The sequence below is a fragment of the Mastacembelus armatus genome, chromosome 12 (genome assembly GCF_900324485.2).
Source record: "Mastacembelus armatus chromosome 12, fMasArm1.2, whole genome shotgun sequence".
Lineage (NCBI taxonomy): Eukaryota > Metazoa > Chordata > Actinopteri > Synbranchiformes > Mastacembelidae > Mastacembelus > Mastacembelus armatus.
In genome coordinates this window covers 4,160,217-4,185,229 of record NC_046644.1, presented here as the reverse complement: position 1 = coordinate 4,185,229, position 25,013 = coordinate 4,160,217, and the positions used below count along the sequence as shown (strand labels likewise).

Genomic DNA, 25,013 nt, shown 5'->3' with positions numbered 1-25,013 from the left:
GTATTAAAACACAACAGTGATAAGACTGCAGGTACCCGTGGAAATGATTATGACAGCTGAAGACTGGACATCGGTAATTAGATATTTATAGAAATATATAGATGAATTAAAGATTAATAAAATGAGCAGCTACGAATCCCTGGGATGACTGAATCCAAAATCTAGAATGTCATCTCAGGTCTGTCGATAGCGGTTTTATTTTGAAATGTAAAACCGGAAGTTTTAAAATGATCGTTAAAACTTGACAGAGGTCTATCCAGCCAGCCGGTAGTAGCTGAAGGAATCTGACTGACACATCGTACTGGCCAGCAAGTCACTCAGTGAGGAGCAGAAACATTCATCGTTCGTTTCAGCGGGAAATCGGGAAACCACCACGATGGCAGTCCTAGGCAGCGCCGGTCGCTTCATCCAATGTGAGTGCGGTTGCAGCTAAGATAGCCTGAGCAAAGGTGTGCGGGAAAACCTTCGGGTTTAATGGTTTAGCTCTGCAATGAATACAATATAGTGAGGTGGGCTTTAAAGACAGTTTTAGGAAACGGAGCAACGCTGTTAGCTATAACGTTAACGTAGTGTAAACTTAACACGCCGCTGACATTAGCCAGCATTTTGTAAATAGACTGTAGGCATACGACTTCCTGGCAGGGCTTTTACAGTACAAGACTGGCTGTGTCTTAACGTATATTGTTGTCAGTTGTGTGGTATCTGAATCTCTCTATTGGTACTTTAACGAGTTGTGTGTTATGGTTTGAGCCCACATTTGTCATATGATTAATTGAACATTTACTAAAAAGTGACGGTTGATGCGCTTTTATTTTATAAACAAAAGGCGATGTATCCGTCGGTGGACAGTCGCTATCACACGGTGCTTTTACGCAGCCCAGGAATACCGTAGGTTACTGTTAAATGTTTATGTTACATAATGGACTTATCCCGTAATTGTGCTGCATTTAGTAAAGCCAGATAAACCGTAAATACTACATCTGGCCGTTAACAATCCACGTGTTCACGGGAAATTGGAAAGAGCTGAACATTTTCGCGGAGTTACACAATTCCGACGTTGTAAACTTGCATAATCTCAGCAGGCCCCCTGGCGGCACAGCACGGTACTGCAGCCCGAGTTATGAAAGTCAGTGTCACTGCGTCGAAATGAACGTACTGGTGTAGACATTGTCACATAAGTCCGCAGACACTGGTTTCTGTGTCCTCTGCTATTTGTGGCATATGTCTTTGGTATTTCACACACAGCTATTTATCACAGTGTTGATATTCATTATATTTAGGATCACTCAATGACCTCATGTGAGAGGTCATTAAAGCATAACCTGTTGACAGCCGTCAACATCTCATGTCATTTTCCCTGTTCAAATATCTTTAGGCTACTGTTTTGTGATTTATTAAACTAAACTGAAACACTGTCAGAATCACAATATTCGAATTTTCTTTTCGACATCCAGCATTATAAAATTACGTTTAATAAGTTTCATAATAAATCAATAAGAAATTAGGTTGGTGTGATGATAAATGAATCAGCAAGCTGTTATGGTGTCCTTGTTTAGTTGCCAGGAGCAGTGTCAGTCTGAGTGTGAGGAGACACGCCACTGCTGCTGCTTTAGCCCAGACTCCAGAAACACAGGAGAACAGGTGAGACACACATAAACACAAGACACTGGTGCAAGTTTTTTTCTAAGGTAATGTTGAATATACAGCATTATGTATATAATTAATGATCAGTCAACTGACAAAATTATCATTGATAGTTAATCTTCTTATCTATTAACTCACTCATCCTCTCAGGTGTGAACATTAGTGTGCATTAAATCTGAAGAAACAGATGTCTCTTCATGCCTCTGTCCTCATGGATTATTATTTTAATCTACCTTTTAAAACTGCTAATTATGAACAAGAGAGAAAATTATGAAGGGGCATTCAATGTAAGAAAACATTAGTCTTTGTGAAACTTAATGAATATAGGCACATCACTGATGTAGTGTACAATTGAAAGCCTTGCAGCAGCCACCGGGACTTGCTGACAAGCTAATATTAACTGATTGTGAGAAAGTTGAGCTAGTAAAAAGTTGTTTGAGGTTCATTTCAAAAGGTGACTTAAATGGAAATTAGCTTTTTGAGCTAACTAATGCTACTTTACTACACAGACATTACAGCCTGGTTAAGTGCTTGAACAAATGTTTGATTCATCGATTGAGTGTGCAAGCTACATATAACACTCCGCTTTCACAAACTGCACTACAAGCTAATATTAGAGGCTTAAATTAGCAGCATTACCAACATGAGAAACTAATTGGCTTTTGGAGCTTCCATTCATTTCTCAGGCTCACATGAGAAGCTAATCTCAGCCCTAAGAATGCTATGTAGTCTCTCTCTATAACCTTATTTTCTTTTGGGTAAAATGTTGTATCCTTTGTTTCAGGTATTCACTTAAATAATAACTAGATTTGTTGTTTAGCTTTTATATAGCCCTTCTTTGGCTTGCTTTTGTGCTGTTTTTAGTATTTGCAATGTGTGGGACATAGGGCTGGGCAATAAACCAATTTTATTGATTTAACTCAAATGTGTAGTTTACATCGACTTGTTTGAATGAAAATCGGGGGTCGATATAAATCGTAAATCGAATATTTTTTTTTAGGTCATATCGCCCAGCCCTAGTGGGACATCAAAGAACCTGCTGGAAAACTTTTTAAAAATGGATGCTTGAGGTTTATTTCACAGGTTGGCAGGACAAGCTAACATTAGCTGCTTTCAGCATGACCACATTTACAGCTTTCAAGCTAAGTTTAAAACATTCACAAGATGTTTATTGAAGCAAGTAATAAATATGTGTAAACAAAAAGCATATCTTTGTAGGACCTGTATTATGTGCATAATCGTAGCACTAGCAAGACATAATTACATTACTTTTTACTCTAGCAGACATTATAATGCATCTTCACATAATAACTCCAACACATTAGTAGATGCTGATAATAAGTTCAACATATCTGTGTGGAGGCTTATGAATTACTGATTATGAATCTCTTGCATCTGCAGGAAGCCTAAGACAGGCATCCTAATGCTGAACATGGGAGGACCTGAGAAACTAGAAGATGTTCATGACTTTCTGCTGCGGCTCTTTATGGACACAGACCTGATAAAACTCCCTGTACAGAGGTATGGATGCACACTCACACACAGTTATGTTTATTGTCTTTCCCTGAGTAAAAGCATTTTTGTAAAAAGTGTAAAAAAAAAACAAAAAAAAACGTATCAATGTGTGTAAATATCTTTCTCTCGACCAGCAACTTATTGGTCTTATGTCTTCTTGCCAGAAATGTTGCCATCTATACTCTATAAAGTAACTAATATTCATTTAGCAAATGTTTGTTCAAACCATGGCTTTGCCTTGGCTGCATTCACAGATTGAAATTACAAGGCAAGTCTGTAATGCTGATAGCTTCTACAAAGCATACAGTATATACACACATGCACAATGAATTACAATAATGTATAAGCCTTTGTTTTTTGAATGAAAGGCTTTTTTAAAGCAATATATTAGTAGTGTTTTTTTTTTGTTGTTGTTTTTTGTAAAGGTGATGCACAAAGTCATCATATATCCACAAGACCTATCAGTGCCATTTAAATGTCATCTCCCCAGTACCTTTTACTCTCCCACAGCCCCACATCATCACACTTCTATCTCTGTGCTTCACTGTCAGGAATATGCACTCACTTTGGTAGTCCTGGCTTAGTTCAGACTTTACATGCTGGAGCCCATCTGAGCCGAACAAATATATCTTGGTCTCATCTGATTAAAGAATGTACTCCCATTATTCATCAGGCTCCTTTAATGTTCTTTAACAATATTTAATCTTGCAGTTCTGTGCTGCAGAGCAAGCAAGGGTGTTTTCTGTCCATAGTTTCATGCTATGGACTATCCTTCACACTGTCTGAGCTGTCACATAAATTCAGATTTCTATCAATAAACCATCTCCTACGCCTGAATCACTTCACATCTGTTTTTCAGAGCTTGATTGTACTGTTAGGAGGGTGGACAATGTGACTCTGATTAATGGTACTACAGCTTATTCAGTACCTTCCTGCTGCTACTGTGTTTCAACTGATTTTTAGCTGGACACTAATCTTCCTGTATTCTTTTCCATCTCTGTGCAGGGTCTTAATCAGATTTTTCAATTTCTCTTGCAGTTGCACAGGCATGTAGATTGACAAAGCTTATAGGTCCAAAACTGAAGAATTTCTGGTGTTCAAAGATCATTTTATAATCCTGTCCATGCCATAACAGACACATCAGTTTTGTTTCTGTGATCTTAAGTTGTCTCACTTGTCTGTCAGTGATCACAGGTGCAGTCACTGTTCACTTCTGACAACGGGGCCTATATTTTCAATATGGTCTTTCTAACAAGTTTATCCAATTTTCTTATGAAGATGTACTATACTTGTCAACTTAGAAACAGTGCAATTAATAAGATGTCATAAAATTTGAAATCAGTTCATTTTAATTGATATTGCACAGGGGTGTAGTCATTCTGTTTTATACTGTATGTGTGTGTGTGTATTTCCTTTTTTTTTCAGTGTTACAGGAACACTGCCCTTTTTTGGGTGTGCAGTATTTTTTATGTGCAAGAATCTACATCTATAAAGACACAGTTGTTTTGGTTTAGTGTCTTGGCCCCCTGTGTCACCTGAGATATAAAGATTCAATAATCAAAGAACTTTTTTAATTCTAAGGGGAATTTGACTTGTAATGTTAAAGTTGCTCTCCTCTTCTTTGACCGGAAGAGAAGACAAAGAACCACACTGACACAATTACAAATAACCATGAAAGGAGGGGGACAAATGTCCCACCGAGATTTAAAGTACAATAACATTTTATTTTGTGTGCATTGTCTTTGAGTTTGTGCACAAAAAATGGATCTAGCACCAACAATAGGTCAAAGTTTCCATGTGGCCAACACACAACAGCTTGTGACAAAATGTCTTAAAAAACCTGAGCACACGTGTTTTGTTGTATTTTCTCAAAGAGATACAGTTCCAAAAGTTAAATGCTGTTTGTTGGTGTTTTTTCATGTAAATTTTCAACCTCTCCTCTGCAGTAAGCTTGGTCCCTTCATTGCCAAGCGTCGCACGCCAAAGATCCAAGAGCAGTACAGTAAGATCGGAGGGGGCTCGCCCATCAAACGCTGGACCTCCATGCAGGGAGAGGGGATGGTGAAGCTCTTGGACGAAATGAGTCCTGAGACAGGTGAGACAGTCCTGGAGAGGGAGAGTCATCCTGCTGGTCATAGCCCTTGCTACTCCTGAAATCATCTGAGTGAAGAGTTTGAGAACTTTTGTCCATTTCTGTGCTTAATTGATTGACATGAGAATTCTTATTAATTGCTGAAACTAAGCAACTGCTGTGTTTTCCTTGTGGTGCACTCAGTTGCAAAGTATATGTGTGTAAAGTGGAGATAGTCACCCACGGAAGGAGTGTCTCTTCACACGCCTGCGACATACCTCACTGATAAGTACACAAACAGTGATCAGTGGTGTGAAATCTGACAATATATACACATACACGTACACACATACTTCATTTTTAATGTCTTTGACAATAACCCCCATAACACACTGCTCCTTTATGTTATTTATTTATTACCAATTTGGACATTCAGCTCTTCAAATGAATCACAGTTTAATGCTTTTTATAGCTTGGTTTATATCGTTGGTAGTTATTGACTCTTTCTGCCTTTGTCTTGTCAGCTCCTCACAAGTTTTACATTGGTTTCCGGTACGTTAACCCACTAACGGAGGAAGCCATCGAAGAGATGGAGAAAGATGGAGTGGAGAGAGCTGTGGCCTTCACACAGTATCCTCAGTACAGCTGCTCCACCACAGGTGACTATTGCAAACAGTATAAATTATAGAGGATTTTAGGGCTGCTAAACCATAAAAAAAAACATTCAAAACTTAACATCCTCTGTATAGCTGCAGTGCAGTTAAAATAATGCTAATTTCTTACACTAAGGCTGTTCAAGGTTTTCCAAAGATCACTTGTGGAGTTTATTGAAAAAGTAAGATAAAAGAAAAATTAAGTTGTTCGTGGCCGTTAGTGTCACCACACCCAGGGTGTCACGTACTGTTAGCCTCTGATAAAAACAACACAATTCAATTTAATAATACCAATTTAAAAAGGAACAAGATGTTTTTTAGAGAACATTTCTCAGTTGAGAATTTGATGTTAATAAAGGGGAGATTTCTTTGGGCATATCAGCCATTATCTGTGTAATCCTGCAGACACTTAGCATTAAGTGCTAACATCAATAACTATTACCAACCTTTCAGAAAAATATTTCGTGGCGGGGTCACCAGCTTGCATTTTTAACTGTGGATATGAGTGAGGCGCATTTCAGTGCCCTCTCTCCCAGACTTGACAGGAATGTTGGTGACTATGTTACAGCCCTATACTTAGGTTAGGTTACGATAAGGAGCAGATGTAACTGGTGAGGGGTCAGGTTAAGCATTTTGGAAGATAACTTGTTTCAGAGTAAGCTTTTGGTTGAGATAAGGGCAAAACACATATCAAGAGAAAAACTGCCACATGATGTGCCGGTGTTCACATAATCATTGTTCATCTGTGAATGGTCAGAATTTTTTGGTGCAGTGGTGAGACATTCTGTCTGCCTTTACTTTTCTCAGCTTGTAAAAAATCAAATTGTCAAAAAATCAAGTGTTATTCTCTGGTTACTTACTATGAAGCACACATAAATTGTGTTTAGGCAATCAGTAACCAGTACAGCTGAATCTCACACTTCCTGATGCATCTCCTCTCATTGGGTAAAGGTATATCATCTCTATAGTTAAAAATGATGTAAATATTTATTTTACCTGTAGTTTCCCCATTACTTATATATGTCCCATTCAATAATTATATTTTGATTTTATTTACATGTAATTTGACATTAGTGGAGGTATTCATTTATTTAGTTTGGAAAAGCTTTGATCATTGAACAACACATCACTATGGTGACGATTTCCCCATAGTTCTCAAAGACTTTCTAACAATCTGCAATTTAGCAATCTGTCACCACCCTAGGTCCTCAAGAGCTACTGTCGTACAAGTTTTCTATCTATACCTGCCATTTCAGTTTCTGATTGGCTGAACACACCTGGTCCAGGTAATGAGCAGTGGGAAGGGGAGGGATATCTGGTAAACAAACAGGACAGTTGCCCTCAAGGAATAGGGGTGGTGACTCCTGATCTACACACATCTCAGCAACTGGTGCCTAATCTGGCGCTCCATACTAGGGTAAAGTATGAATCATGATTGAATCAAAATTTTCTCTCATGATTCTTGACCAATGAAATGTTCTGTCATGTGATGTAATGTGTTCCTGTTCTTTATCATTTCACTGTGTGAGGATCACACAGCCAATCTATAGCATTTTTGTTTCCCTTGGTGGTTTGGGGCTATTGCTTAGTTATCAGTGTTAGTGGTAAATTAAAAAAAAAAACAAAAAACGTATACTTGTATATCAAGTGCATTCAAAGCACTTTTACAGTATTTGTCCATGCACGCATTCACACACACACACACTGGAACAGCAACTTGGGGTTCAGTGTCCTGCCCAAGGACACTTCGACATGTGGACTAGTGAAGCCAAGAATTGAACCACCAACTCTGTGGTTCATGGTTGACCTGTTCTACCTCCTGAGCCACAGCCACCCTGGGACTGATGCTAGTAGTAGTAGTTACAGATGGCTTTCCCACACCTTAATAGTGGTGCTCCATTCATCGAACAGCCGGCCAGCTTCGTAAATAGTAAGGTAACCACTGGGAACCACGGTCTGCAGGCAGCGGATAACCAGATGGTCTGCTTCTTGACGGGGCTGTTGACAGTTGGGGCAAGTTGGATTGGCACGGTATCCCCACTTATGGAGGTTTGTGGCAGTTCGCACATATTTGGATAGGATCCTGTTTGCCTGGACCCACTCTCGTCTTGGTAGGGAAGAAAAACCCATTAACTGCTGGGTTGGGTCGGTAATAAGCGCAACCTCCTTCCGCCCTTTTTTCTGCCCATTCTGGTGCTGACCAATATATTAACAGACTAACAAACGAGTCCATAAAAAACAGATAAAGTATCTGCCTTTATTTATTTTTTTAATATATATATATTTTCAATGTACTTTTCGAAAGTAACACTGACATAGAGATGATGCTCTTTTCTTTTTAGTACCCTGTCTTGCCTGTGGAAATTGTTTCCTCCATTTTATCAGGATAAACAGGCATGCTTTTAAACAGGTGTCCTCAGACCTCCCAGTGCAGCTGCAGGGGACTGTGGTTGTTGTTAAATATATTTATGACATTGTTTCCTTGTTTTATTTTGTAAACAGGCAGCAGTCTCAACGCCATCTACCGTTATTACAGCAACAAGGGCCACAGGCCGAAAATGCGCTGGAGTGTCATCGACCGTTGGCCCACACACCCTCTGCTGGTGGAGGTTAGAAGCACACGCTTACACACAATAAAACCAGTGTCCAACATATTCCTCCTCAACGCAGACAGAGCAAAAATAAATTGAGCCCACTAGTTGTCTTAGCAACTAACGAGTTAAAAGTGGCTACAGTTAGTACTGATAACTGCTAACAAGGCAGACTATATTTTTAGATGGCAGCATGTGTTGCCTCCCCAGAGAGAAGCAATGAGAAGCCAGAAACCTTTTGTTTGTTGAGGAAAATGTTTTTAAAAATGCATAAAACACAACAAATGCTTACTGTGTGTGTGTTTTCAGTGTTTTGCAGAACATATCAATAATGAGCTACTGAAATTCCCAGAAGAGAAGAGAGATGATGTTGTCATTCTTTTCTCAGCACACTCTCTCCCTCTGGCTGTAAGTACTACACCACTACTAGACTGCAAATGTTCCCTTTGCCTCCAGTTTACTTGAGTTAAAGCCTGGTGAACTTGCAGGTGACAGTTGGCCTCGGTTCACCTTGTGAATTTCTGTTTCAGGGCTAAGTACTGATTGAATTCCACCTTTACTGATACTGCTGTTACTGCTAATATTACTACTCACACTAGTATTACCTGTACTACCATTACAGTACCATTACTACTAATTCCCCTGGTGGCACTTATGGTAATATTACAGTGAGCAATAGGGATAATTTGTCATTTAATTACACTTTTATGTGCATCAATACAGGTTATGAGTGTGGTGCTTTATTAATACATTGTGTTGGGAAATAATTAATAAAATAATATGAATTTCTTAAATCTACCCACAAGTCTGTTTTCTGTTTTACTAGTAAAGAGGCAACCTTGCAACCTTGCAACATTAGCTGATAAAACCTGCAGGGTTTTATCAGCTAATGTAGAATGGGTCCACATTCAGAAACAAACTACTACATAGTGAAGTTGAATGTAAAGTAGGGCTGTACATCTTAATGCATGAGAAATGCATAATGTAATACAGAAATTTTAACATGTTAATATTTTTTTTAATGCAGATTCATGACAAAGTTTGACCACAGCCTCTTCCTGTAACTGAGATATGAAAATGGCTTACAGTAGATAGTTCTTTCTAAAATAGCACATAACCTACAGGATTTAATAGAAATATTTTCTTGTTACATTTCTCTTCAAAATCACATAACTACAAATGCACATCTTTGAGTCAGATTTACATTCATGAGGAAAAAATATAAAATATCTGGTTGGTCCAATACAAGTTATGATTCATGGTTATTATCTGGCAAGTTATCTCAGAAAATACAGTATATATTCAATAGGTAAAGTTTTGCACAGTCTGTGCATACATACTCTTATGAGTCAGCAAAGAATCATAAAGCAAGTGCACATACCTGACAAAAAACTGTCCTGCCAGAGATAAAACCAAAACTATGCCCTTGCCTGACAGTACTGTTGTTATGGACTCTGCAGGTTGTAAACAGGGGTGACCCGTATCCTCAGGAGGTGGGAGCCACAGTTCAGAGAGTCATGGAGAGACTGGGACACTGTAACCCTTACAGACTGGTGTGGCAGTCCAGGGTCAGTACATGTACACACACACACGACAGGCTTTATTGCTCAATTCTGATGTTTTTATCAAATCTGACCTTTTGTGTTGATGGTTCATATTGACATTCTCTGACATCTGTTCTCAGACCTGCATTTAAGACACACTTTCTATCAAAATGCCAACAACTCACTATGTGTGTGCCTCACTTAAACTATATATCTGCTCTTCACCTCCTACCTTTGCTCCTTGCACTTGGAACTAAACTCCCACACAGATGGGCAGTGTGAGTTTCGTTCATCTGTCAGTCCTTCTACAGCTGCTTATCTTGGTACATCCAGGGTTGCAGGGGCCTGGAGCAAATCCCAGCTGACATTGGGCAAGATGTGTGGTACACCCTGAAAAGATCACCAGTCTATCATAGGCCTGACACATACGGACAGATAAACACTCACATTCACACCTACGGGCAAGAGACACCAATTAACATAACCACAACCTGCATGCACTTGGACTGTGGGAAGAAGTTGGAGTACCCAGAGAAAACCTACACAGACATGGGGCAAACATGTAAACTCCAAGCAGAAAGGCCACAGGGCCATTTGGGATTTGTACCCGAAACTTTCTTGCTGTGAAACAATAGTGCTAATCACCGCAACAGTGTCGCCTAAATTGAGTTTCAAGTTCAGGAAAATAGTAGATCTGCATTTTACTGATTGCTACATTGCCATGGCAACCGGGCTCTTGAGCTTTTGTATTTGTACACACCTTTTCTTTCCTATTGTCAGACAGCAGGGATTGAAGAGACTTTACTTGCATTTCTGCAGTGAAATATTTATCTTCACAAACTCATGTTGTGCAACCCCTGCTGCTTTTGTTTACTACTAAAACACTATAAAAACAACAGTATGAAATTATGGTATATAATTTCAACTATATGAACTGATCATTGTACAGTTTTCAAAATCAAATCCAACTTTATTTCACAAAATCCATTAAAACAGATTAATACAGATAAATGCAAAAGGGACTCCCCAGAAGCTAACCAGAGCTTGTAAATAGGGGCCCAGACAGCAATTAACATACAATCACAATAGCATTAAATTGCTATGTATTAATCTATAAATTTTCAAGATAATCTGGATATGTATTACACCATATAACATTACAGTAGTTTAGGTGGGGCTCAAATAGAGACTTATACAGTGTTAAAACAGCTTCAAATGATGGAAGAAAGTGTCTCAGCTTGAAAGTCAAGCCAACATGTTTTAATAGTTTCTTAGCTAGTTTATTGATGTGCTTCTTAAAATGTAAATAGTCATCAATATGGACTCCTAAGAACTTAAATCGATTTTATCCTCTCAATAGTCCTACCATTTATCTTAATACAGACCTGGTCAGCACTATTTTGGTTTCAATTTGTACAGGACACAATAAAATTTGTTTTATTTATATTTAAAATTAGTATATTTTAATCATGTGTTCACCTTTTCCAGTTCCTCGTTTATATTATTTTGAAGATGAATTAGATTTTTTGTGTGACAAAAATAAGGTTGTATCATCAGCAAATATAAATTTATCTAACACACTTGTGGAATTAACAAAAGCATTGATATATATGATGAAGAGAAGTGGCCCTAATATTGAACCCTGTGGGACCCCACACCTGATAGTCTTCTTTAGGGAGTTTACCACCATTCACATGTACATATACATAGCTTCTGAACCAGCTTAATGCAGTGCCCCTGACACCATAATGATGCAGCTTACCTAAAAGAATCTCGAAATCAATAGTGTCAAATGCTTTCAACAAGTCAAGGAAAATCCCAATTCCGCATTCACCTTTGTCTACAGCGTTATTGATTTTTTTTTTTTTTCTTTTTTTTTTCAGTAAGGTCAAGGATTGCCAGATAGGTTGTGCTCTTCTTTCTAAAGCCATATTGTGATGATTCAAGGATACCGAATTTATCTACATAATCACTAACCCTGCTATAAACAATTTTTCAAATACTTTAGAAATAGTTGGCAGAATAGACATTGGGCATTAATTATTCATATTATTTTTGTGACCAGATTTAAATACTGGAATTATTTTTGATAATTATAATTTGATAATGAAGATAATTATTATTATCTTCATTGCTTTTGGTACTATCCCACAAAGCAGGGAAAGATTAATACAATAAATTAGTGGCCCAAAATATCATTCATTATGGGTTTTACCAATTTCCTACGGATACCGTCCACGCCTTGTGCATGAGAGCTTTTCATGCTCATAATGATTTTAGAAACTTCTTGTGTATCAGTTGTAAGAAAAAGAATTTAAGTAGTTCCCTTGAAGACAGTGCTGGTAATAAGTGCCCTCTACAGGCAAGATTTTTTGAGATTCTCCCCAGTGGTGACGAAATAATTGTTAAAATCGTTTGAAAGGGCTTAATTAAAAGTATATTCTGTATTTACTGGATCTCTGGTGTCAGGTAGAACCATTGGTTTTATGATCCCGGCCAGGGACTTTATTGAGCACCTTCCAGCATTGCTTTTGATAGGCTTTGATAAGTTCATAATAGTATTTTCTCGTACTTTCTCTAATTATATGTGTTAACTTGTTTCTATATTTTGTGTAGGATTCCTTATTTTGATTGTAAGGGTTTTTGATATAGCGTTTAGAGTGTGTTCTTTCTTCTTGATTTTAAAATACCCTTGGTAAGGCATGTTTTCCGACCTTCTGCAACACATCTTACATTCTATTTAGGTATGGTGGAGTTTATTGAATTTCTTAACTCATCAATTAGAGCATTATATGCAGCATTTGGGTCTTTACGATTATAAACTTGGCTCCATGTTTTTGCCCTTAGTTTTTCAGAACGACTTAATAGGGTTTTCTCACTCAGTACTTTCACTTTTGGTCTTGGGCATGACTTTTATTCTTTTTATACAAATCAGTGAAAGTTACAATAGAAAAGTGATCTGTAATGTCAGAGAGAATTACACCTGAATGAATACAAGCATCATGAATGTTTGTGATGATATTATCAGTCATGGTCTTGCTGTATTCTGTTACTCTAGTGAATGTATTTATAGTAGGGGAAAAAGATGACTACAAGATGTTAATGAAATCATTTTTTACATTATCCTCCTTTGATATATCAATGTTAAAATCTCCAAGGATAAAACACTTTTGTTTTATTTATTCTATATGGAAGTTCCTCTAATTTTGTCTTGAAGTTGTTATAGTCAGAGTCTGGGGGTCTGTATGTCACTCCTACAATAAGATTCTTCCCATTTTTTGACATTAATTCAAGGAACAAAGAATCTTCGATAATAAAATCATCACAAACAGTCACAGAGTGCAGTGAGTTTATATATAAACACACTCCTCCACCTGCTCTTTCATGCCTGTTTCTATTGTATAGGGTATATCCATCCAGATTAAGAGTATGATCTTTCATTTATCCATGTTTTGCTACAGCCAATAATATCAAAGCTATAGTCTAAGCTGATCAACAGGGACACTAGATCATCATGATGCTTATTTGGGCTTCTGGTGTTTAAATGTAGTAGGGAGAATAGGGAGATATTATCTATTATATGTTTTCATTTTTCAGGACTGTAACTCTCACAAATCAGCGTTTCCTTAATATCAAAGCAATGCTGCTCGAGGACGTCACAATTATTTCCACAAATGATGTTATTATTGCCCAATATAGTAGTATCTTCTTGGGAAAATACCATGTGTAGAATGGTGTAGTGTAGAATATTCAGGATCATCCTAATAATCCCCTTGGCTAAGTAACCTAATATCTAAAGGTTAGGTTAAAGGCGTCCAGTCCAGCTGGCAGAAATATTATCCCTTTTTTGCATAGATCATCCAGCAGTTTTACTCTCTGGGCTGTTAGGTTTTCCAGGATATGCATCAGTATGCAGTATGCAGTCACTCCCTTAAGCCTTTTTGTTTTTTTTGTTTTTTTTTTGTTTTTGCTTTATAGAGCTTGTCCCTGATGTTGTATTGGGCCTATCTAACGATTATTCCCCTGGGTTTGTCTTTTCTGTTGCTAGATTTAGGTCCAAGGCTCCAATCGATATCACATGGTTACACCTCTATGCGGAGATTTTCTTTAATTGTGCCGCTAATGACTTTATCTGTGTCTTCATCGTCACTTTCCGGCACACCAAAGACTACAAGACAATTGCACCTTGAGTATTGTTCTAGTGTGTCCTGTACAACATCATACTTTTTTTGCAAATCATAAAGTTTTTCAGTCGTGTTTTGAAATTCGAACTTCGGAGAATCCCTTACTGATTCCGTGATCAGAGTCTGTGATAGCTCTCTTTATAGGTTCAATAAGAGAGTCTAACAGTATTTTGCTTATTTTAAGAATGAAATCACAATCCTGAAATAATGTATCAATCTGTTTACTTACTGTTTACGTCCATGAGTTCTGCTCCGGGCATTGTTCGTTTACGCACTGTTTACTCCACGGCATGCTGTTTTGTTTGATTACGTTAGTAGCGTAGTTGTAAAAATCATCCTATCACTGTACTGAATATCCCGTTGCAAAAATGACGATATACTTCAATAATCGTATTGTTCGTTGGCCGATCTGAGCTTGATTTAGCAGCAACACAAGTCGCGTCTTGATGACGCCATTTTGTAGTCCTACAGCATGAACTGTCTGTGGCTCAGATCAAAGAATGTTTATATTTTTCTCACCACAAGGTGGGGCCACTTGTCTATCTAATGCTGCAGCTTTACTTCAGCAGCGAACCTCAACTCTTGTTCCGTAGTGTATGTGGGCAACAGTTACAGCAACTGTTCTGGTAGCATTGAAGAGGCCTTAGAAGTGTTGGCTCTCTGGTGAGTGTTATTTAAATAAATAGACATGGGGGGGTTAGTGCAGAGATACACAGTCCAAATCATACACAATACAAAGGAAATTTTCAGTATTTTATGTGATACTGTAGTAGTTTTTATAGGTATTATCCATTACATGGGGGATAACAGGTGAACATGCTGACCAGATTTCTTGTTTCTCATTTTGCCCTCCATCCGCTTATTTCATTTGGGTCTTGTTGGGGCTACACCTGCCACAATGGGACCACCATCCCTTAACTGCCAACAGAGAAGCACATACAGTCCTCAGCGTAAATGAGCACACCCCCTTGGAAAAGTAAGATTTTAATCAATATCTCAATAAACACAAGAACAATTTTCAAAATTTTGACAAAACTTAGTTTTATAGAATATTTGTTTAGCTCATTACATGAAATTAAGGTTAATAGATCTAGTATTTTGTATGACCTCCATCATTTCTAAGGACAGCACCAAGTCTTCTAGGCATGGAATGAACAAGTTGGCAACATATTGCAACATCTGTCTATTTCCACTGTTCAAGAACGACCTCTTTTAGAGCCTTAATGCTGGATGGAGGGTGATGCTCAACTTGTCTCTTCAGAATTCCCCATAGGTGTTCGACTGGGTTAAGATCAGGAGACAAACTTGGCCACTGAATCACTTTCACCCTGTTCTTCTTCAGAAAAAAAAAAACAATAGCAACAGTGGCCTTAGATGTGTGTTTTGGCTTATTGTCATGTTGGAAAAGTGCACGATGACCAACGGTACAAATTGATGGTAGCATCTTCCCTTTCAATATAGAGCAGTACATCTGTGAATTCATAATACCATTAGTAAAATGCAGCTCCCTGACACCAGCACCACTCATGCAGCCCCACAGAAGGACGCTGCCACCACGTTTTACTGTAGGCACCATGCATTTTTCTTTGTACTCCTCACTTTTGCGACACCATACAGTTTTGAAGCCACCAGTTCCAAAAACATTTATTTTGGTCTCATCACTCCATAGTACAGAGTCCCAGTAGTCTTTGTCTTTTTCAGCAAGGGCCCTGGCAAATTCTAGATGGGCTGTTTCATGCATGGGCTTTAGGAGAGGCTTCCTTTGTGGACGACACTCATGCATACCATTCCTCTGCAGTGTACACCATATAGTGTCTCACAGGAAATAGGCACCCCAGTTTGGCTTTCTACTTCTTTAGCTAACTGCAGTGAACTTGCATGGCGATTTTCTTCAACGCTTCTTATTAGAAGATGCTCCTGTCTGACTCCCTATCCATTAGGCCACGACTCACCCTCGCCCATGCATTTCTCCTCAGCCTCATGCCCTCAGCCACCTAGGAACGCTATTCACAGTGGCAGTTCGCTTGCCACTCACCCATGCAGACTTCCCTGTAGTGGCCTTGTCTCAGTCGCCCTAATGGACAACAGTGAAGACCTCTGAAGTCTTGTCGCTCACCTCATCTCCCCCTGCGCCTTTCAATCACCAGTTTCCTATCACCCTGGATGCTTGGCTCAGCTCTCACAAGCTCTCTGTTGCTGGATGTTGGATCTGACTTCCTGTGGTGATTCTCAACTGACACCTCCTCCCCTTATGTAGCCGGATCATCACAGGTCGATTATCTTAAGCCGTCACAGGTCTATATCAGATGGACCAAATGAACAAAATGTGGTGGAAGTAAACTGTTATAATGCCCTGTGTTTGGTATTACAGGTGGGGCCCATGCCATGGCTTGGGCCCCAGACGGACGAAGTGATTAAAGGTCTGTGTGAACGGGGGAAGAAGAACATACTGATGGTGCCAATCGCCTTCACTTCCGACCACATAGAGACTTTGCATGAGCTTGACATCGAGTATGGTCAGGTGTTGGGGGTGGAGGTAAGGAAGAGAAAAACATCAGGTCAGGCATTTTTCATGCAAGAAGAGGCCAAAAGTCACCTTAAATGAAGAGTTTTTTGGGTAGAGGACCATACAAATGGTTATATGTGTTTATCCAATCATTTTCCAGGTCATCCATCAGATTTTAGGTTGGCCTTTGTTTTAATTCATAGATCTTGACAGAAATATAAATTTCTACACACTGTACTGTTCTATAAGTTGTCAAAAAATGTCAGGTATTCAACTAATAACAGGACCATGGAGATACAAATGGTAGGTAAAAACATTGTCGTGTACATTTGAAAGCCATTCTTGATCTAAAATATATTTTCACTTAACTATAGTATACAAAGAAATGTGTGTGTGGATGTGGATGTGTATGTGAGTAAAGGCACCAGCGAGGTGACCACCAATCAATGATACTGGTGCCACAAAAACAGCCACACCTTTTAGTACTTGTGAGAAACATGCCTGCTCTTTACAAGTTGTTTCTCTCTTCACTTTTCAGGTGTCACCTTCACTTTTTTAAAAAAAAAATTCCAAGACTACACACACACACGCACACACAATCTGGAGTAGTTTGTCATGGCCACAGTTGTGAAGAGTTTCACCCCAAATGAAACCTGCTGTTAAAGATAATTGGAACCCCAGAACAAAGTGCTCGTCTCATGAAGTCCTCGACTGACAAAAATGAAAACACTTGTCTCCAAGTGTTGAGTGGGGAGAATGTTGAACTGGATTAATGATATTTTTTTCAGTATGGATTTAATTCTGAGTTTGTGATCTGATGTGGTTTGTGTGTATTTTATGTTTGGTTGTATAAACACATGCAACAGCTTCTTCTGTCTTCCTTCCTCTACCTTCAGTGTGGAGTGGAGAACATCAGGAGGGCAGCGTCACTGAATGGGAACCCTCTCTTCATGAAGGTACGTTTTTAATTCCATTTAAACAGAACACATTTCACTCATTCCACACTACTTAGGGCACATTCACTTTTAGTTTGAAGATAAAGGAAGAGTGCCATGGATGATAAAAGACAAAAATAGCAAATAATGAGATGCATATTGTATAGGATTGAAAGAAGTAATAGGAAGGAGGGAAGACAATATGAAGGATGGACATGGCTGTAATAATAGAAAAGGAGACAACAGCAGAAGGCTGTGCAAACTAAGTGAACTGCAGGAAGGAGACAGTCAATAAATGGATTCCTTCTTCCTTCCTTCCATCCTTCCTTTTCCCTTCCCCCTCTGTCACTCATTTCCTTTGTGTCTTCCAGCCCTTCTTCCTTTACCGTCCCTCTTCTCTTCATCCTCAACTTGCAGCCTTTCTCACTACAGGCAACTCTTCCAGCTGTTAACAGCTGTGAGTGTTTGTGTGTGCATGCAGGGTTTATTAAAGGAAGGGGGCAGATCAATGAAAACCTTTGGAGCTGACTACAGTAGAACTGAACTGCCCGGCTGGCTGGTCAAACCTGCTATGCTCAGAGACCCCTCGCCAAGTCTGTGTGTGTGTGTGTGTGTGTGTGTGTGTGTGTGTGTGCATGAACACACAAATCAATATCCAGAGGATGATTAGGTGGTAGTTACTGAAGGATGGTTTCCTTGGTGTGGTTTTAGTTTAGTAAGCTGCGTCAGTCTGCTGCAGCTGGAAAATACATTCATCAGAATCTTCACTGCAGAGTCTGGCTGTTGTCAGGGGTTCATTTTTCATTAATCCTCCCTCACAATGTGAACTTGTACCATCAGATTACTTTTTTGCACTGTCCGATTTAGAGATTCGTACGCTTCGGTTTTTGCTTTAATTACGCAAATTTTTCATCTTCTGTGTTGTGGAGGGCAATATATCTACAATATGAAGTATATGTAGAGCCATAAGTCATTTATTGGTTAAATGGCTTTATAAGTGCTATTACAGTACTTTGCAGATGTTTTAGGCACTTTGGGTGCTTTAGATCTTATCACACAACACCATCAAATGTCTGATTGTGCAGGACAACAAGCCCATAAAGTTGGAGTTGGTCTGACTCCCACAGAGCCCTGATCCCAGAAGTGTGGAGTCAGTCTGGGAGCATAGGAAAACACAGAAACACTGGGACAGCCTGAATTTACAGAAGAGCTGCAGCAGCTTCTCCAAGGGGCTGCAAAGTACCAGGAGAAACTGTGTGCACGTGAAACCAAAGAGAGCTGCTGCTGGTTTAATGGGAAAGGGGAGTACTACACATATTGATTAGATTTAGGTTTTGTTCCCTTTACTGCACTTTGTATAAAATTAAGTGATAAATAAAAAACTCCATCCACCTTCTTTTGCTTATCTGGGGCTGAGTCGCAGGGGCAGTAGCCTAAGCAGGGATGCCCAGACTTCCTTTTCCCTGGACACTTCCTCCAGCTCTTCTGGGGGGACACCGAAGCATTTCCAGGCCAGCCGAGAGACATAGTCCATCCAGCATGTCCTGGAACAGATGCCCGAGCCACCTCTGCTGGCTCCTCTCGATGTGGAGGAGCAGTGGCTCTACTCCGAGTTCCTCACCTCTAAGGGAGCGCCCAGCCACCCTGGAGAGGAAACTCATTTTGGCCGCTTGTATCCGAGATCTTTTCCTTTCGGTCATGACCCAAAGCTCATGATCATAGGTGAGAGTTGGAACATAGATTAACCGGTAAATCGACAGATTCGCCTTTCGGCTCAGCTCCTTCTTCACCACAATGGATCGATACATTGACTGCATTGCTGCTGCCGATGCACCAATCTGTCTATTGGGCTGACCGATGACCTGCCAGTCCATGACCTCACCGCCCAGGCCACAGCATGCTTGGCCCGCTGGTACCTGTCAGCTGCTTCAGGAGTCCCACAAGCCAGCAAGACTTGATAGGACTCCTTCTTCAGCTTGATGGCATCCCTTACCTCCAGTGTCTACCACCGGGTTCGGGGAATGCTGTCACGACAGACGCCAGAGACCTTGCAACCACAGCTCTGGGCCACTGTGTCGACGATGGAGGTGGAGATACGTGGTCCATTCAATGTCCCAACCTCCCTTGGGATCTGGTTCAAGCTGTCTTGGAGGTGGGAGTTGAAGACTTCTCTCAACCTCTCAGTTCTGCAACTCAGTGAGATGAGCCTCCCACTGCAGCTGCTACTGTGTTTAGTCAGTATATCCTAGAGGGCGTTTATTATTGATATTGATATTTTTTTTTCTGAGACAAACGCAACCAGCTGTTCATAGACCAGAAGAAGGGTGAGTCCTTCACCTCATTGTATTAAATGTATCTGTCATTCTTCCTGTCCAGGCACTGGCAGACCTGGTCCAGTCCCACCTGAAGTCCAGTGAGCCGTGTTCACGCCAGCTGACCCTTCTCTGCCCGCTGTGCACCAACCCAACCTGTGGAGAGGCCAAGGCCTTCTTTGCCAACCAGAAACTCTCTTAGAAATCCACCTGCACACTCTAATGCCCTGATTCCTGCAGCAGGGCTACCTGTGAAGAAACATATGGCCTTCTTTAGAAAGCAGAAGCTTCATACATGCACACAAACACAGCGTTTTCCCAGAATGAGTGTCAGTTACCTGGAAAACCTCACCTGAAGAATGGATCAAATGGTTTCCGCAGATGTATTTGTTTTATGGTGCTTGTAGTTCAGGGAGGAGTCACTGGTATTGGTCTTTACAAGAAATTTGACAAAAACACTGAACATCACAAGTATTCTACTTTTAAATGGATCCATGTCAACGCCAAGATTGGATATAATTATAGTTATAAATACAGGTTAAATATTGGCTATATTATTTCAAAATGTGTAATTAGTAGCAGCTAAACTTAAACTTAAAATGAACCTTCTGACACTAACATCTGTCATTAAAACTCATCCTAGATTGTCTGAGTATTCTTGATTTGCACACCAAAGAGAAACTCAATGCCCCTTTATGGGTTAGCGGAAAATATTTGATATGAGTCTGTAGAACTGACACTCTGCGGAAACCACTCACACCACACGCAAGCTACAGCAAATTGTTTTGCACTATTTTTTTATTTATTTCCGCCTCCACACCTGTCGCTTTACACCAGGGGTCACCAACCCTGGTCCTCGAGGCCCACTTGTTTTATAACTTTCGCTGCTACTCCAGCTTCTAATTGGCTGAATACACCTGATCCAGGTAATCAGCAGTGGGTAGGGCAGGGATAGTTGGAAAACAAGCGGGGCAGTGGGCCTCGAGGACCAGGGTTGGTGACCCCTGTTTTATGCCATTGGTCCACTAGCTCGTAACCCCTGCCCATACTGCTGCAATCCCTGCAATGTGACTGGATGAGGAAGATGTTAGACAAACTGCTGCTGCTTGATACCAATGAGCTTTTTGTAATGTGTCTATTCACTAATCCAACATTACACTGGTGCTGTACAGATCTAACAAAGATCTTAAAAAACAGAATGATTTCTACAGAAAACCAGCAAGCAGCTGTAGTTAAGCCAATATATAAAGAAAAACTGTCAGGGGTTGGGACCTCTCAGGGTGAGAGAATGCGAGGTGCATTTTGAGCTTCGCAGCCACTAATAATTCACAAAATTCAAAGGGACAGCAAAACTAAAGCCTGTAACCTGTGGGCTTGTGGGCACTAGCCAGTTCCTCATTCAAATATTGATTGCCTTAATAAATCTGTAATAGCGAAGCTGGTTTAAGGTAAATAAGGTAAATTATCTGTTAAGATAAAAGCAGCTAAGTTCTGTCTTAATTGAAGTAAATGGAAGGAAATTCCACCAGTTATCAGCGAATGTAGCACGGGTAAAATAGCATGAATATAATGACAGGGCTGGTGTCTGTGTAGATTCCTACACTTCAGAAATGTACCACTTCATCATTTCAAATAGGTTTAGTAATAATACAGTGATGTCCACTAAACTTTTGATTGGGGGTGGGTGGGGCGGTGTGTGTTAGGGGTATTGTGACAACAAATGCTATTGTTCAAGTCTGTATAAAAGCAGTCCCTTGGTAAATGAATTGTGATGGTCCTCAAATTTGAAGTACTTGCTAACAAAAAGTATGTGCTATATAAAAATTTTAATCTCAGTGTGAAATACATTAGATCAGAGGTCCATGTCTTAGATAGGCCAGTGCTGGACACACAGCACAAAGTAGCAGTTATTGAGATATCACACAACACCCAGGTTTGGACTCCACAGATCTATATAAGAACTGTTGCATGTCTGCATATTAAAAGATTGAATTTTCTCATTTTCCTATCAATCCTTATTGACATTGTGAATCTTCTGATCTTTTTTTGAATCTTCTCATCTTTATCTTGATCCTCTGAGCTAATATTGTGCAGATACTACTTTTCATTAAAAACACACACCCCAATACATCATCAGTACTGAAAAACATGTTTGACTGCACCATAGTTGCATTTAGTTATAGAGGCTGTTTCTCTTCCATTGTTGTTTAGGCCTCACAGTTTCAGTACTGGGCAGTACAACTAAATATTTTTGTTGTTAGGTCAGATCCTTGATAGTGTGCTAAGAGCATAAAATTGTCACTTTTGAGAAACTACAGAAGTACAAAATTATAGTGATGCTGGTGTTGTCCATCAGTAACAACCTACAATATGATCTTTTTAAAAAGATCCTGTGTAGAGAAGTGGCACAGATGTGCCAAAAATAATACATGAAGTGTTGATTGACTTCATTCTCCATGCTGTTCAGTTTTGTTTGTCCATTCACACCTTACTGATGACAAAACAGTAAATGTGAAAAATAACTAGTCAAACGTTTTATTTAGTTTCACCATTCATTGCTGCAGGTTTTGAAGGTAACTGGTTTGATCCCACCTGCTGTCCTGTTTGTTTGGAATATGACCCTAATAAGGTTTAAGAAAATTTGAACTTGACCTCTTCACCCTCAACCATTTTGTCCTGTTTTACCATAATAATGTGCCTTTTAGACTGACTAGCTATACATAGTGCTTTATGTAACTTTTGACATGTGCTTAACAAAGTGCTGGCTGGAAAAACCCACCCTGAAATGTGCTGTTACATGTTCCTGCCGTGATTATGGGCCATTGACAGCTCTTCTGTGTTGTTGGGACTGGTGTCTCACATCTTCCTTTTCACAATAAGATAGTCTACAGGTATCGGCTGACATTTTAAAGGAAAGTTTGCATAAATATCAAAAGACTGTTAAAACTGAAAAGTTTAAGTACTTCTCAGATATTATATCTAACAACTCACGCAGGCCTTGCGTTCTTTTCAGTTCTATCAACGCTGCTTTGAATGCTCTTCAATCAACTTCTTTGGAGTTCTCTTTTGAGATGTGTGAAGACTTTTTATATTATTTTGTTGACAAGATTGCTGTTGTTAGAGCACACGTTTCATCTCCTGTTGATTCATCTATCACCACTATGTGCTCTGCTGTTTTTAACCAGTTTGAGCCTGTGTCTTTCTTTTTTGTGAGACATCGTAGCTAAAATAAAATCGTCTACCTGTTAGCTTAGATATCATTCCTTCTCATTTTTTAAAGAATGTTTTTGAAACCCTTTGGCCTAAAATTCAGGAACTCATAAACAGTAGCCTTGCCTCAGGAGTTGTACCTCTAAATTTTAAACATGCAATAGTGGAACCATTGATTAGAAGCCAAAGTTGGATTGGAAGCTGATTCTTGATAATTTTAGGTTTATCGCAAAACTTCTGTTCCTTTCTAAAATATTAGAGAAGGTTGTTTTTACACAATTGCAATCATTTTTAAGTCAACATGGTTTGTAGGTGGTGTCTCAGTCTGGTTTTAAATCACTCCACAGCACAGAAACGGCCCTGTTGAAAGTTTTTAATGACCTGTTGCTAGCCACTGACTCAGGTGATTATGCTGTCCTCATGCTCTTGGATCTTACAGCTGCATTTGACACTGTAGACCATAACATCCTGATTCCTAGGTTGGAGCACTGCGTTGGAGTGGTTTAGATCTTATGTTTCTGACAGAAGTTTTTCAGTCCACTTTGGAGATTTTGTGTCATCTTCTCATGTGGTGTCCCTCAGGTTCTATTCTTGGACCTGTTTTATTTTCATTATATCTATTTAGAATTCATTTTTAGGAAATACGGCATCTTGTTTCATTGCTATGCAGATGATGCACAACTCAATCTCCCTTTGAAACGATATGATGCAAACTCTTTAGCCCCATTGTTGGACTCTCTTGAGGAGGTTGACCTCAAATTTTTTAAAGTTCAATGAAGAAAAAACAGAAGTCGTGATATTTAGACCTGGTAACACCGGTGATCCCCCAGATTTAGTTTTGAGTGTTATAAAACCATTTATAAAGCCAAATGTTAAAAACCTGGGTGTTATAATGGATACTGATTTTAAATAAAGTTCGTCAGCAATGGGGAGGGATGATGAAGGCGGAACCTAACAATTAACATCAGTTGCCTGGTAACAGCATATAACAAATGCCATCTGACTGTGGTAGAATTAAAATCCCACATTTAGAAATGATTTAGAAATTCTGGCCGGATGCTTTTTTATGGCCCCAAAAAGAGGACAAAAAAGAGTATGTCTTCTGCTTGTTTGTGCTTGTTTTGTGATATCTTAAAACAGCATATTGACAAATAATTTCTCTAAAAACTTAATCATTACTGTAGAGTAGGGAAAAGGCAAATTATTGCAGAAATCTCAAAAAGTTCCAATCACAGCAGGACGACATGCTAATGTCTGCGATGGGTGGGTGTCTTTTCCATAAACATGTTTTCTAATTTATTTTTAAATGTTCTCAACGTATTGGTTTTGGTAACTGTTGTTTTGAAAGGATTTTGCTTTTTTTGTGTGTGCATGTGTGTGTGCATTTAGCTGAAAATGCATTGCGCGGTGCTTTCACTGGACATATAACAAAGATGCTACAGCTTTGCTGCAGCTCCAGTAGATTTTGGTTTGGATTTCATTATTTTTGTTTATTTGTTAAAATGTGTTCCATAGCATACAAACCATGAGTCTCCACTTCTCCACTGTAATGGTTTTTAACTATTTGAGAAACTTGACATTAACAGAGATTACACATATTGACAAGTCTTCCTTCAAAATAAAATACAATAAAAAAAATCCAACCGGCTACTGGTGTAAGATGAAGTGTTTGTGTTGTGTCTTCATTGCAGCTCTCTGCTGTGCCGCATGATTTTTGGGCTATGTAGGATAAAAGTTGCTGGTTGTGAGATAAATATGGTGAAATCTTCAGCTGTCAATCCCAAACTCACTAACCTGCTGAAACCCACAGTCTGTTTAGGTCTTTGGAGACAGATGATGGCAGAAATT

The 25,013-nt window shown here is 39.3% G+C and overlaps 1 protein-coding gene across 3 annotated transcripts; it reads left to right on the top strand.

The window, feature by feature from the left end:
• The first annotated feature begins 247 nt into the window (after positions 1-247).
• fech (ferrochelatase) lies at positions 248-23,295 on the top strand. Of its 3 annotated transcripts, XM_026296750.2 has the most exons (12): positions 248-413; positions 1,557-1,641; positions 3,046-3,165; positions 5,106-5,254; positions 5,755-5,889; positions 8,386-8,492; positions 8,784-8,882; positions 9,935-10,042; positions 16,574-16,738; positions 17,605-17,664; positions 18,015-18,100; positions 20,020-20,157. In XM_026296750.2, the coding sequence occupies exons 1-11, from the start codon at positions 377-379 to the stop codon at positions 18,093-18,095; spliced, it is 1,146 nt and encodes a 381-aa protein (XP_026152535.1). In that variant the 5' UTR covers positions 248-376; the 3' UTR covers positions 18,096-18,100; positions 20,020-20,157. The 3 variants fall into 3 exon arrangements, with proteins under 3 accessions (XP_026152535.1, XP_026152536.1, XP_026152534.1); XM_026296751.2 differs by lacking the exon at positions 18,015-18,100 and having other exon boundaries at positions 249-413; positions 19,932-20,040; XM_026296749.1 differs by lacking the exon at positions 18,015-18,100 and having other exon boundaries at positions 250-413; positions 20,020-23,295.
• Positions 23,296-25,013: the final 1,718 nt, after the last annotated feature.

Excerpts from the sequence above, each read along its gene's own strand:
- fech (XM_026296749.1), top strand. The coding sequence starts at position 377 with ATGGCAGTCCTAGGCAGCGCCGGTCGCTTCATCCAAT. Across the intron at positions 5,890-8,385 it reads GTACAGCTGCTCCACCACAG|GCAGCAGTCTCAACGCCATC; the intron begins GTGACTATTGCA and ends TTTTGTAAACAG. Across the intron at positions 16,739-17,604 it reads GTCAGGTGTTGGGGGTGGAG|TGTGGAGTGGAGAACATCAG; the intron begins GTAAGGAAGAGA and ends CTCTACCTTCAG.